Source organism: Vespula vulgaris, chromosome 21 (genome assembly GCF_905475345.1).
Source record: "Vespula vulgaris chromosome 21, iyVesVulg1.1, whole genome shotgun sequence".
Taxonomy (NCBI): domain Eukaryota; kingdom Metazoa; phylum Arthropoda; class Insecta; order Hymenoptera; family Vespidae; genus Vespula; species Vespula vulgaris.
In genome coordinates, this window is record NC_066606.1 from 2,541,606 (window position 1) to 2,556,347 (window position 14,742).

The window sequence follows — 14,742 nt, forward strand, 5'->3', positions numbered from 1 at the left end:
GTCGATGTTCCGTTGGAGAGAAACTGCTGCTGTTGCGTTAGACTACTACCGTCCGAGGAGTACAGTTAATGGAGGGGAAAAATGCAGTAAGCAAAGAACGACGGATGGTGGGAAAGAAGGAGGAGGAGGAGGAGGAGGAGGAGGTTGAAAAGAAGAAGGAGGAAGGGAGAAAGTAAAGGATAAGGATAAGGATAAGGAGAAGGAGAATAACGGATGGAAAAGGTGAAGAGAAGAAGAGAGAAGAAGAGAGAAGAGAAGAGAAGAGAAGAGTAAAGAGGTGAATACGGAAAAGAAGGATCGGAAGCTACGAAAGATGGTGGTGGTAGTAGAGGGTGGGAGTGATGGTGGTGGAGATGGCAGCGATGGCGGCTCGTTCGCTCGAGAAGGGAATTGAAAATCAGCCGCGGGCAAAGAGAGCGAGTATTACGCGGAAATAGTTCGGCAAAAGCGATGGAGTTTGGCCAAGGAAGTCGTATCGATCGACTTCTTTTTCGAGAGAACGGATCGAGATGGATCGGTAAAAGAGAGAGAAAGAGAAAGGGAGATAAAGAGAGAGAAAGATAGAGATAGATAGATAGATAGATAGATAGAGAGAGAGAGAGAGAGAGAGAGAGAGAAAGTTTTCGAGGAACAACCTCTCGTAACTAAAGATAAAAGTTAAGAAAACCTTCGCGTGAGAGAGAAAGAGAAAGAGATATATATATATATATATATATATATATATATATATATATATATATATACTTTAGTTGTACCACTCGTTTTCCTATCAGCTTTATCGTACGAACGTAAATTATACCTGTCTTCGGTATAACGTTCGTTTATACGTTAATTACCGATGAAACTTAACTCGAGATAAATGTTAATTGATGAAATATTTTAGATTTCTTTTCTTCTTCTTTTTTTTTTTCATTTATCGTTTTAGTATACAATGATAGGGATAAAAGTAACATTGGAATATAATTTGTTTCTTTTGGAATTATTTTCCAACGATTATATGCGTATAGGTTTATGTTTGAGTAGTAGATATGTACGTGCGGTTACGTAAATACATTGTTCGATAATAACTAATAATAGAATTTTCTATGATTTATGCATCTCTCTCTCTCTCTCTCTCTTTTTTGGGGATTTATTCTTCGTCTTTCCGACGATGTTTAATTACATTTTGGCTTATAATGTTTCGGTAAGAGGATTGAAAAAAAAGAAGAAAAAGGAGATATAGAAGGGGTTAGAAGAAAATTTGTACGTGGAATGTGGATAGGAAGAGTTTCTCTCTGATATTACTATCGTGAGCCGAAGAGAGGATCAAAGGAAGAAGAAGAAGAAGAAGAGAGAGAGAGAGAGAAAGAGAGAGAGAGAGGAAAAGTGATCTAAAGGCGTGCTTCGTCGAAAGGATTAGTTGTAGACCGTGCGGTTCCGTGCGATTTTTATCAGGTGATGGTACTTTAACTAGAGATTAGAGGATTCGTCTGGCATAAGACGAAATGAGATCCAACCTTTACCTTCGCGTACATGGCGGAGCCAATGTATAACATTGGTTTCATCTAACCGTATCGACGTAGCGAATCTGAAAAAGATTTTCCTTTACGACCTGATAAAAAACCTTTCCTTTCGCGTTTCAGGTTCTATCGAATTTTATCATTTCTGAGATTATTTTATTTATATATGTATATATGTATGTATGTATGTATGTATGTATGTATGTATATGTGATTTAGTTTATATTGAAAATTATTTCAAAAATCATATATATATATATATATATATATATATATATATATATATATATTGTGACATACCTGCGTTTTCGTATCACCATTAACTTTGATTTTCGATTGGAAGTTGCTGTGTTGTTTCAAGATTTTAGCGTTGTTTATGAAAACCTCTTCTTCACCAGTTGGCCCTGGTTTCCTCGTTACCCATAATGGCGGATTACCATCTAATTCGGACGAAACCGAAAGTCCTAGTCGTTCGATCGTTAGCGGTAGGTTCGCTGGAAAAATCATCATTTAAAATTATTTATTATAAATTCATTACTATCATTTTCTTTTTTTTCTTTGTGAACGAAATAAAGAAAAAAAGAAAAAATCGTGTGCATCATGGTCGCAAATACATATATAGTCATACGAAGCAATTTTTTCTTTTTTTTTTTTTTTTTAAATATAACCATATATATATATACACATTTGCATCGCTTAAAGCTTTAATGCTTAACGCGTATAATCTACCATTGAGGGTTCCTTTTTTTCTCTTTTTTTTTTTTCCCAATCTTTTTCGTCACATCGTTCTCTTTTCGCTCTTTTCAACGGACCCGAATGATTAAAGCTCCCGATCGATTCGTATTTATTTTCTCTCGCGAGCACGCGCCAGCAGTAGTAGTAGCCTGCGGGCCACAGCTGCTATGGCTTGGCCACAAAACGAAAACGTCCGTACAAAGCTGCTTGGCGCATCGATTTATATTCCCTGTATGGAAGAGAGAAAGAGAGAGAGAGAGAGAGAGAGAGAAAGAGAGAGAGAGAGAAAAGAGAGAGAGAGAGAGAGAGAATTTAACATTTTTTTTTCTCCGATATCATCTTTCTCGAAAAATTCTTTACGAGAATTTTTATAAGCGCATGCACGTGACCTTAAAAAAAAATTCTATTTTTAAAAGTTTTTTTTCTCGAATTAATGCGAGTAATAATTATACATATAGATATATTCGATATTTTAATAAATGTTATTTTATTATTTCATTTAGAATCGATGACGAATCGTTTTTATAATTATTTGATTTGTTAAATACGTATAAAGAGTATATATGTATTATATTATTAATATATTATTAATTAAATGTACGTATGTATTTTTAAAGGTATGAGGTTTACTATCTATGATGTTTACTGCCCTCTACGTATGCTTGAGGAACTAAAGTACAGACATTTTCCCGCACTACGTAATTCGTCTTTGTATCGAAAGAACGTCGTTTCGTTGAGTGTGTTTTATATTTCCTTTTGCGTAGTTTATATTTTTCTTTATCGTTAGTGTTTTATATTCGACGTTATTTCTATTATCTTTTTCTCTTCTTTGAAGAATGAACGATATCTCCGTGTCCAAGGTAAGATAATGTAATTTTGACAACCTGTTGCACGACTCGTTAGACTTAACCTTAAAATCGTAAATTCGGTGAGAGATATTTTGAATGATTCGTTAAGTAATTTAATATAAATAAGAAAAATGCGTAATCTAAAGTTTTTCTCTGATGCATATTAATACATTTAATTAATACATATTAATAGTTATTTTCAGTTCTAGTTCGATAAATATATTTGTTTATTTTATACTTTTAGGGCGTTTTTGCTCATACGGGTAGTTATAAAATTGGGCAAAGTAAAAAAAAGCAAAATCGTTATGATTATTTTAATGAACCATGGTATATTGCGTACAAAGAAATATGGGATACCATTCAGATGGAGACCGAGGTATGAGAACTGTTATAGGTTATACGACGATGTTATTCAAGTATAAATTTGTAATATATCCTAATTAGTAAGCCATAGTAAGCCAAGTTAATATATCCTAATCTTTTTTAGTCTGTGAGATCTAATATGATACATCAATTGATATCAGATTTAAAATCTTTTGTATCCAGCGTAAGATCAGATAGTATAGATTTATTTGACAATGAAATACCTACGGCTATGTTACTAACTGGTAATGAAATCTATTAATATATGTATGATATTTGTTGTTTCTTTTTTTTTTCTGTAAAATTAAATTTCCATTGTAGGAGTCAATGTTCCCGATCACACTAAACTCTTTCAAAAGATAATTCTTAAATTACGTACTCTAACCGTGCACATTGCAATATTATGGAGTAAAGATTCTAACAACATAAAAAGTATAGTGTCTGATACAATATTTCAGTTGATAAATAAAAAAGAAGAGGTTAGTTCATTAAAAACATATTACTTACAAAGTTGAGACTTAAAAAAAAAAATACTTTATAGGATGACACGTTGGAAATAAAGAGAACTCAATGTAATATGCGTGCTTTAAAATCATGGTACTTAACGCATTGCGATCCATTGGATCCCTTAATCATTATTATTTCTGATTTTGAAAGTTTTTCACCAAGCGTACTTCATGATTTCATTTTAATTCTAAGGTACCAACATTGATTTAATTGTCTCAAATATGAAGACTCTATTTCTCATCGCGTAATAATTTAAATTATCTCAATTGTAGTTCTTATTCGGATACGATAAAATTTGTACTTTTTTTTGGAATTGCAACTACATTGCATGTTGTACACAGATCTTTATCTTACGATGCTACCTCTAAATTAAAAATTAAGGTAACTATAAGTATTTGATAAGTTTAATGAATGAAATAGCTATTTTCCCCAAGAGTAGACATAGTTAATTATTCCAGGTGTTGCACATGCAAACACAAGTAAAAAGTTTAGCGGATATATTAGAGGGAATGATTTTTTCACCGGATATCTCGTTTAGATTGACTGGAAGAGCTTTTCAATTATTAACAGATATCTTTTTGTTTTACGATTTTTCAGTAGATCGTTTTTTACAAAATTATAAGGTATTTATCATCGACTCTAACATAATGTATGCCCTTTTTTTTTACCTTCGTTATCTTTCCAATGAATTTCTTAATATCTTACGAATTAGCAATGCCTTTAGTTATGTATGATACAACATTTTTATGGAAAAAACATAAACTCTTTGTGTTGCCAACAAAAAGATATTAAAACGAGACTATCTCTTCTAACGGAAGAGGATATTAAAGATCTTAAAAAATTACCATCGATTGCCAAGTATTTGCAAATGCGAAAAGAATCGAATAAAAACGAAGAAGAACTTAACGATAAAAAATTTAAGGTAAAACTAACACGTAACTCTCTCTTTGTCTTTTAGTCTATTAAATTTATAGACTTTAACATCAATATTTTATAGGATTTAGTAGAAACGTTGTTGATGGAATTTCACGAATACATTACTCGGTTTTTAACGGTATTAAGATGCTTACACATTTTAGTATCGACTTTACCAAAGGCACGATTAGGAAAACAAGTATGTATGACGTAGCAACGAAGCTTTCTTTGGTTTCTTGAAAAAGAAAAAAAATATATATATATCCAGAAATACGTGGAAAGTAGATATTTATTAAAACAATAATTATAGCTACGTGAAGTTTACACAAAAGCAGTTTATTCGAGTAACATTACGGAGTCTCAGGAATACAAGGAATGTCTGCAGTTATTAAATTTTTTATCGAAGGAAGAGCTCTTAACGAAATTAGAGTCTATCGAGAAGATACTCGAAGATACGAAGGATCCGCTAATGAAAAAATTTCGAGTAAATCTTACTATGCGTATAAACGAAATTAGGAATGCTAGCTTGGACGTTATTAGTGGTAGCTCTAAAGAAATAGTTTCTGCAAATGAGAAACTTACTCGCGTTCAATTGAAAGAGGTAGATGCATATTGTACTATTGATTTTTTAATTTGATTTTTATTTAATTTTTTTCCTTTGCCAATCGCGTTGTTTTACGTTTTATTTTGCTTTGATCGTATAGAAATTATTAAAAATGAGTCAAACCCATAAACGTTCGCCATACAAGGAAGCCCAATTCGATTTAATAAATTACTTGGATCGAGAGATCTTTAATGTTCATCTATCGAATCCTAGTAAAGTACCTACTAACGAGATATTTTGTTACAACGATGGAAATGCAGTGAAGCAACATGTTCGTGGTTCTGTAAGGGGAGCCATACATATGGGTTTGAACGATCCGCAAATGTACTTGCAGGTAGTTAATATAAGTTTTTTTTTCTCCTCTAAATGAATGTTTTCTATTTGCCGATTCGTAGTTCTCTTCTCTTCCCCCTTTTTTTTTCAAAAATGAGAACTTTGCGTGTGCGGTGTTAAAGATTAATTGAAAATGCATATTTTATTATAGTGCGACTGTTGCAAATTGGAAAACGAGGACGCTATTCCAGCAACACTGCCCGATTTAAGTATAATTTATAAGCTACACTTGGAATCCAGGAAGCTAATCAATATGTACGACTGGTTGCAGGTAATGATCCTTTCCGTGCTCGTGTTTACAGGTTAATCTCTCATACATTTATAGTCACGCACATGGCATACGCTCATGTATATATTCTGTGTCTAACGATTTTAATCGCTATCCTATTTCGAGTTGATTTAGTCCAGCCGAGGATCGTAGGATTGCACGAAATCTCTTTTGATACTTCATGTGTGTGTATATAGATGAATATATATACATATGTGTGTGTAAAAGTTTATGTATAGAGAAGTAGGATGAGCAGATCTTCTTCAGTGAATTTGCATAAAAACTTTGCGACACTTGTGATTTATAACGATTCCACTTGACGTATTTCTGTAATACTTAATGATCCTTTTATTTCGACGTAATTTTTTTTTTTTTTTCTTATCTTTGTACGTCTCTATATCTTTTTTTCTTTTTTAGATATTTTGTGTGTCATTTTAGAAATGACGATGATGATAATAATATTTGAAATTTGTAGGCTTTTTCAACGATCGTAGATCCGGTTGAGGATATCGATGAGAAACGGGAGATAGATCCTAAAGTACAGTATCCTTTTTATAATAATTGTTAACGATATAATTAGATAATTAATTTAATAAGATTGATATTTATGTAAGATAATTTTAATGGATACTTTATATCTATCTCGATACGTCGACTTTTTTGATTCGATTTTTTCTTTTTCTTTTTTTTTTTTTTTTTAAATCGTCGTGTTTGTCTTATTTTCTGTTTTTTTTATTTTATGTTTTTCTTAAATGATAATGATTATCATCATCACAGAGCACGTTTCACACGAGCGGTTGCAGATTTACAATATCTAGGTTTCATCAAGACGTCTAGGAAGAAAACTGATCACGTTAAACGGCTCACTTGAGGATAATAAAGAGTATCTTTTTATTTATTATTATTTTTTGTTCTTATCTTTTTATAATCTTTTTTATTTTTTTCTTATTACTGCGAGAGTAATATTTTTGTAACGAAATCAATATGACGTTGTAATAAACACTGATCATTGATTACTATTATAGAGAAAAGATGAAATATATATGTATACATACATACAAAAAATATATATATATATATTCATTAACAGATTTAATCTGTAATCTTTACAAATTTATAATATCCCTTATTAAAACAAATTAATTATATAAGTATGTATACATATATATATTTTTTCTTTTATTTTCTTTTTTTATTATTATTATTATTATTATTATTATAAAACCATGCTAACGACGAAGTGAAAAATTAATTTTTGTCAATATTAAATAATATAATTCGGATAATCGGATATTAAACTAAAAACGAAGAGAAAGAAAATTTATTATCTATATAAAAGAAAATTTATATTCCACTCTCTCTCTCTCTCTCTCTCTCTCTCTCTCTGTCTCTGTTTTATGGGATTTCTCTTATTCCCCAAAGAGATCACGTCTATCCTTAAATACGCCCTTGTACCAACATATATACATTTCTATCTATATAATAATAACTTGAGTGTTCTATCAGAATCCGAAAGAAAAAGCATGCTCTATGGTAGTTCGAATAATTTAATGCCCGAGATGCATACCAATGACGCGTGTTATAAATCTTCCATAGAATTCAATGACAAACGAATGGAATACTAAAACGTTTGGTGACGTTTATCGTTCGTTCGCGACGTTCTTCTCTGTATTAATCGCGAACGACCGTCCTTCTCCCTTTCTCTCTTGCAGCTTCCGCTTTTTTGAATTAAAAAAAGAGGACAAAAAATTTTAGTTTTTTTTTTATACTTCTTCTTTGATGCTTTCCTCTTCGAAAGAAGGAAACTCCGATTGCGATATATCGATCGTTTGCTCTATCGTCTTCGTTGTGATCGAGAACACGTTCTTTCGATTCGCGTGATATAAAATACCGATTAAAAGGAAAGAGAAAGAGAGGAACGAAAGAGAATTGAAAGAAGAGAAAAGAATAAAGAGAAGGAAGGGTGGGAGTAAGTGAGTGAGTGAGTGAGTGAGGGTTGGTCGAGTTGCTGCTGTTGTTATTACTATATGCAACCATTGCTGCATTTTAACAACGAGCAGAAAGAGAGAGAGAGAGAGAGAGAGAGAGAGAGAGGATGAATATCGAAAAAAAATTAATTGAATTTCCATGACGAACTTCCTTCCGTAGAACGTGACAAAGTTAAATCGTTCTTTCATAATGATTTCATGCTATTATTAATTCACTGTTAGATTTTTATGCATTATTGTGTAACATGTTTCTATCATTAAATGTTATATATGTATGTATGCATGTATGGATGTTTACAAAACATTTCTTCTATTTGCTCCATTGGTATTTTTGTTAATTAAACGATAAATATTCTTTTTCTTTTTTTCTATTTTTAATAAATGGATAATGGTATAGTAGTATATGTAAATTGTATAAATAACTCGATATTAAATTAGCGCGTTAGAATTGTTCGATACGAACGATTCTAATCAGTTATCTAGTTATTGATATTTTATTATGAATACTCAAAAATGAAATATATATTTTATATATATATATATAATATATTTTTAATAATATATATTTTATGTATTTATATACTGTCCCCAATTTATTTCATTGAAAATCGATTTTTTTTTTTTTTTTTTAATTGTCAGTTTAATTCTCTTAAATATCAATATTAAATTACTGATATTTTACCTAATAGATATCAGGCATTTATAAATGTCTGAAAAAATGTAAATCATAAACATGATTTTAATTACGTGATTCCAATTTTCGAGATATTTTCAATTTCCTTGTAGACAATTCGAATGAAGACTTCGATTGAATAAATAATAGCATTATTTTCGACATTTCAATATCTTTTTTTCTTAAAACGCAACATCGATTACTTTTATTCAGGTATAAATAAAGTGCACAATTTTTTTTTCTTTTTTAATTTTTGTTTTCTTCCTTCAAGACGAGAAACAAGTTTACACGAAGTTTACTCGCGTAAAGTTCAACTTGAAAGATATTTCAAATCGATAGATAATAGTTCTAGGAGGATCATATAAAATAGATCCTGAAGTTTTGGACGAATACTTTTTCTTTTTTTTTTTTTTTTCTTTTTTTAATCCATATATCCGAAACAATAATAATAACTAACAGAACCGTATAGTCGCTAATTTTTTCTTTTCTTTTTTTTCAGTACATTCAATTTTTTAGTAACCGAAATCTCTATTTGGTCAATTTAGTTCGTTTAAAATAAACTAAATCTATTTATACAGTTCAGTACATGAACGAGATTTATGAACGAGTGAAAAAAAGTAAAATAAAAAAAAAGAAAAATAAAGGAAAGAGTTGACATAACAGAGTATTGGAAAACTAAATCCATTTGTGTAGTTCAGTAGTATATAAGATTGATGAATGTACGAGAGAAAAAAGAAAAAGGAAGGAAGGAAGAAAGAAAAAAAGTTTAACATAATCGAGCGTCAGAAACTGAATCTATTTATGCAGATTCAGTAAATAAGATTGATGAATGTATGGGAAGAAAAAAAAAAAAAGAACAAAAAGAAGACAAGAACCACAACAACAACAACAACAACACAAAAAATAAAAAGGAAAAGATTTACACAATCGTACATCATTTATCTCCGATCTGATAGAATCAGTATTTAACGTGCCAATTGAAGTACTATAAAATGTCGATTTGCAACAGCTTACGTGATTTATTTCGCGCACGATACAATACACTTATTACACACTCTATTATATTATCAAGGTCTAAACAGTGTCTTTTTTTATTTTATTTTTTTTTTTATTTATTTGAAAACGTTAAGCAAAATAGAATTACGACGTAAAAGGTGAATTAAAGTATAGATATATGTGTGTAATGTATCCACCTCTCTCTCTCTCTTTTTTCGAAGGTCAAATTGTTTGTTGAAAAACATGAATACGAATAGGTCGTCAAGGTCTGGTGCATTCAATGTTGTGTTGATAATGTAGTAATGATTAATGTGAGAACGAGAGAGACCAATACGGCACATTTCACTATAATCGATGAACGTTGTTGTTAGAATACTGTTTACTAATTAGTATACGACCGATAATAATTAGTTTAATTTTATATAGCATGTGTTTGTTCACGATATATATATTGATATGTTAATATATACGAGTGTAGAATTGGTTTCTAGTAATATTTTTAATCTTAATGTTTTTAAATAGGAATACTAATGTAAATATATATTATATAATATGTATATATATATATATAAATTCATATATTAAGTAAAAGAAAGTTATATAATAATCAGTACATTGAAAAGTATAGTCGGTGTACCGTAATATCGTCTTAATTAGAATATATATTTCGCGATGTTCGTATTTTGTGATTAGGATTTTAGTAAAGGTGGTAGTTGTATAGTGAATAGAGAGAAAGAGAGAGAGAATAAATTGCAAGGAAAGTTGAAAGTTCGATACGTTTAGACGAGTTTTATGGCTTGGTTTTAGCTAAAAAGCTTTAGAGAAACTTTTCACAACGTGTGATTCTTTTTGTTTTGTTTTCTTTCGTTTTGTTGTTTTGTTCTTTTCTTTTTTTTTTTTTGTCACTCTGATAAAAGTCCTGACAGATAACTAAACGATGCTCGTTTAAGTCGGTTCTTCTTTTTATTTCCTGTTCTTTTTTTTTCTTTTTTTTTTCTTCCTCTTTGACGTTGGCTAAGAATTAAATGAAATATAAGATATTTCAGATTTTTTATCACAGATAACGCTTTAAATGTTTAAATCGAGCAAATTAGAAAAAGAAAAGTAAGAAGAAATTTTCTATTTAATTCTTGAATAGATTTGTAATGTCAAAAGAAAGAAAGAAAAAGAAAAGAGCGCACTCACTCGGAAAATCAAAATTAAATTACGTAATTTTATTGAAAATTAGTATGTAGAAGAAAATTTAATTTGAACGGCCTTGCTAGTTTTGAGAGGATATAATTTTTCCATATTAGGATCCTTTTGAATAATAACGTTATCTACTTAAGTAGATAATCAAATTTATCCACATATTTTTCGAGATTCTATTAGAAATGGAAATAAAGATGTATAAAAATATTTTACTAATTGAATAGATAATTTTAAGAACTTTTTCATAGTATTATTAAAATCGTTTAGACAATGTTATCTATATAAGTAGATAATTACAAATTTCTCCGCACATATTTTGAAATCCTATCGGAAATAAAAAAGTAAAGATATATAAAAATATTTTCCAAATCTAATAAATAATTGTCTTTTCCTTCTTAATAAGAACATTTTCATCATATATTTGAGATCGTTCAAACGTTAACTGGACAATTAAATTTTTTCATACACACTTTAAGATCCTATTGGTAATAGAAATACAAATACATAACAATATTTTATTGATCTAATAAATAATAATAATAAAAAAAAAAACAAAACTACGATCTGTTTCGTAAAAATTTCAAATCTCAATCCCTTTTTTCTTTCTTGCATAATTTACAAAAGTTTAATTTGTAAATTCACGAATCACTTAAATAACTTAAATGACACTTCTCACGTATATGATCTACTAGCTAGAGTTCGTCATCGATGATTTTCAATTTAATCGGATGATCGAAATTTTCTTCGAAGAAAGGCCGAAGAATTTTTTATCGAAATTAATTTTTTGAGGAATTTTTGAATAGATCTTGAATAGATGTTATCGATATATCCGATAAATAAATTAAAGCGCGAATGTTGAAAGGTCTATTCGTTTCAGCGATTGAACAAGAAAAGGTGGTTGTTTCGAAGACGTTTAGAAGACAAGTTCAACCCCATTTCTACCTCTCTCCGCTACCCTTATCGTCTATCCTTTCTACCCTAAGGAGAAAACTGATTCTCGTCGTTCTCTTTAGAAGTATTTGAGAAAGTGGGTCTTCCGTAGACTTTTCTCTACTTTTCGAGGATGGAGGATGTCCGATAAAAGGAAGATCGATGACCCGTGAACTAGAACGATCAGCTTGGAAAAATTCTTCAGGATAAACGGACCACGGAAAAATCTTTATTATTACTGGCACAATTTTATCGAAAGTATTATTGGGAATCGTTCACGCGGAAATATTATCGATTCGAATTCGAATTCGAATTTATTTTTTTCTTCTTTTTTTCTTCTCCTTTCTTGTTTTTATGTTTGTTTCAAAATTCTCAAGAAAAAAAGATGTGTGGCTTGAAAAAAAAAAGAAATCGTACGATCGTTTATTTTAATTTTACGAATGTTCGTGTTCTACTGTCATAATTAATTTATTATTTTCAATCGATATTGTTCTTTTTTTTTTGTATATTTCGATAATATGATTCCTTAAGAATATCTTTTTGTTTCTTTGTTTTTTTTTTTTTTAATCGTAAAAGTTATACGACGGAATGGTGAAAAGAAAAGAAATAATATGCAGCGTTCAAAGGAAATTTTCTAATATTTCCCTGATCGTTTCGATACGTCTGTTTTCGAAATAAATCTCTTTAACGAAACATCAGATCTTTTTTTACATCTTATAAATCTTTTCTCTCTTTTTTCTCTTAACGACTTTATCACGATACAAGTTTATACAAGAATCGTAAAACTATCGTCATTAATTACTTGTAAATTAAAATTACGACGACAAACAAGTCGAAAAACTTTCCAAATAGAAATCCTCTTCGTTACGACGTAATTTGTCAATTATATATTTCCATTTTTGAAATCGATCCAACAATCAGGATTTAACCAAGTTATTACTTCCAACAATTTGGAATTTTCTTAGTTAATAATAATATCGAAATTAACACACCCTTAAAAAAAGAAGAAGAACAAAAGTTTTATATACGTGAGATCATTATGAACGATAAAAAGGATATGTAAATTCATGTCGAAACCTTTCTTGCTATAGCACCGTCTGAACATTTTAAAACAATTCACGATTTCTTTCACGTACGTACGTATACGTGTAAATATATAAATATGCATGTCTGTACATACGTATGTAGGTACATACATATCACAGATGTTATCACTAATTGATCTCATGTCGTGTGGAACGTTACCGAAGTAGTCTCAGGAGTGTAATTCGGAACAAATCGATGCGACGAATTAAACTGACGATTCTTAACGAGTTCTATCACGTCAACCATTCTAGTAGATATCTCGTCCATGGGGGCATGTTAGTGTTGTTGGTGTATATGTGTAGGTATGCATGTGCTCGCATGAACTTGGATTGGCATAGGAAACCATTCTCTAGAGAATGATACGATCAATACCAATCGAATAGTCAAAGTGGATGTATCAATTCGATTGAATGTATCTAACTCAAAGTTCCTTAAATTGTAAGAACATTTTCTTACTGTCTTTCTCTATCTTTTTTATTTTTCTCTTTTCTTTGTTTGTTAAAATTAAATCGATATAAAAAATGTAATACTTACGAATGATTTGATACGTTTATTACTTGCTATTTCGATTATATGTTTATAATTAACAGAGCGATTTCGGATTAATTGGTATTTATAATTAGTTTACAAATTAATAGTATCGATAGTGATGCAAATATATCAAACTGGTTAAATACCGTTAACATTTACTATCGAATTCTTGAAGTTTATGGCATCGATATGATAGGTGTACATATATATATGTATGTATATATAATACTAATTGTGGCAATATCAAAACTATCTAATTTAAATTTATTAATCGAGATATTATTGGCATAGTTAATCAATTGACGATATCGTGTTTGAATAATCGAATGATGATATAATCATTCGTATATAAATTTATGCGATCTCTAAGTTTCATTCATAGTGTTGTATTAAATTGACAAGTTTAGGGACGTGTTTGTATTTTTTAAGACTTTCAGACGTCTCTCGAAACTTTATTATCGATATCTCGAAAGAATCGAACTATTTCAATTGATCAAATTCATATTCATTTTCGTTCGTTTGTTCTTTATTTTTTCTTTAGTTCATTGAAAATAAATATCGATTTTTGTTTCTATAATAATTCGTTCTAATAAAATAAAAATACACTTTAATTGAAAAGAAAAAAGAAGAATTACTAATTAAAAGTTTCTCTTCTTTTTTTTTTTTTTAATTTTGGCTTCGATTTTAATAAATATACCGAAATAGATATATATTTCTAATTCATACATATATATATGTTTCTAATAACATATGTACATAATATATATTTCTAATATATATATTTCTAATAATATACATACATAATATATTTCTAAAATATATATATATAATATAATATAATATAGATAATTAGAAATTTACATACTGTAAAAAATGGTTAAAAAGAAAATAATTATATGCACATAGAAAAAAAAAAGTAGTTTAGGCTTAAAATACGATCGATAATTTACTAGAATAGAGTCGTGGGGAAGAGAGGTTTCTACCTACTACTTTGGCAAGTGAGTGCTTGTTGTATTCTAAAGCTTGCTTGGGTAGGTAGGTCCATCCTATTCAGAGCTGCTTTCGTAGGTTACATAAGCGAGCTAAGCTTTCCTTCATCATGGTCTACCGCCTACCACACGGTAGGCGGTCCAGGGTCAAAGGCAACTGTAATCTCGCATGGTAGAATCCCTATCGGGGATATAGGCGTTAACCCTTCTAAGTTCTCTCTCTCTCTCTCTCTCTATCCCTTCTCTCCTTTGATACACGAAATTGTTCTTGAATCGAGCGTGATAC

General features: G+C 29.9%; 2 protein-coding genes across 11 annotated transcripts in view; one reads left to right on the forward strand and one right to left on the reverse strand.

The window, feature by feature from the left end:
• The window catches only part of LOC127071190 (fasciclin-1), a 301,670-nt gene that overhangs the window by 36,904 nt on the left and 250,024 nt on the right, over window positions 1-14,742 (reverse strand). For all 9 annotated transcript variants that reach the window (XM_051010163.1, XM_051010164.1, XM_051010161.1 and 6 more), the window contains one exon: window positions 1,800-1,993. In XM_051010163.1, the coding sequence (XP_050866120.1) occupies window positions 1,800-1,993 (194 nt within the window). The remainder of the gene's footprint in view (window positions 1-1,799; window positions 1,994-14,742) is intronic.
• Window positions 2,876-7,088, forward strand: LOC127071191 (origin recognition complex subunit 3). 2 transcript variants are annotated; one of them, XM_051010171.1, is made up of 14 exons: window positions 2,893-3,094; window positions 3,327-3,458; window positions 3,570-3,690; window positions 3,767-3,924; window positions 3,987-4,144; window positions 4,225-4,333; window positions 4,411-4,575; window positions 4,677-4,874; window positions 4,950-5,066; window positions 5,178-5,468; window positions 5,572-5,805; window positions 5,956-6,075; window positions 6,548-6,615; window positions 6,850-7,088. In XM_051010171.1, exons 1-14 carry the CDS (start codon window positions 3,071-3,073, stop codon window positions 6,941-6,943), a joined length of 1,989 nt encoding a protein of 662 aa, XP_050866128.1. In that variant the 5' UTR covers window positions 2,893-3,070; the 3' UTR covers window positions 6,944-7,088. The 2 variants fall into 2 exon arrangements, with proteins under 2 accessions (XP_050866129.1, XP_050866128.1); XM_051010172.1 differs by lacking the exon at window positions 5,572-5,805 and having other exon boundaries at window positions 2,876-3,094.

Bases quoted from the DNA above. Each gene is read 5' to 3' on its own strand.
- LOC127071191 (XM_051010171.1), top strand. From the start codon at position 3,071: ATGAACGATATCTCCGTGTCCAAG. The intron at 3,691-3,766 runs GTAATGAAATCT...TTTCCATTGTAG, and splicing joins TACGGCTATGTTACTAACTG to GAGTCAATGTTCCCGATCAC. The intron at 5,469-5,571 runs GTAGATGCATAT...TTGATCGTATAG, and splicing joins CTCGCGTTCAATTGAAAGAG to AAATTATTAAAAATGAGTCA.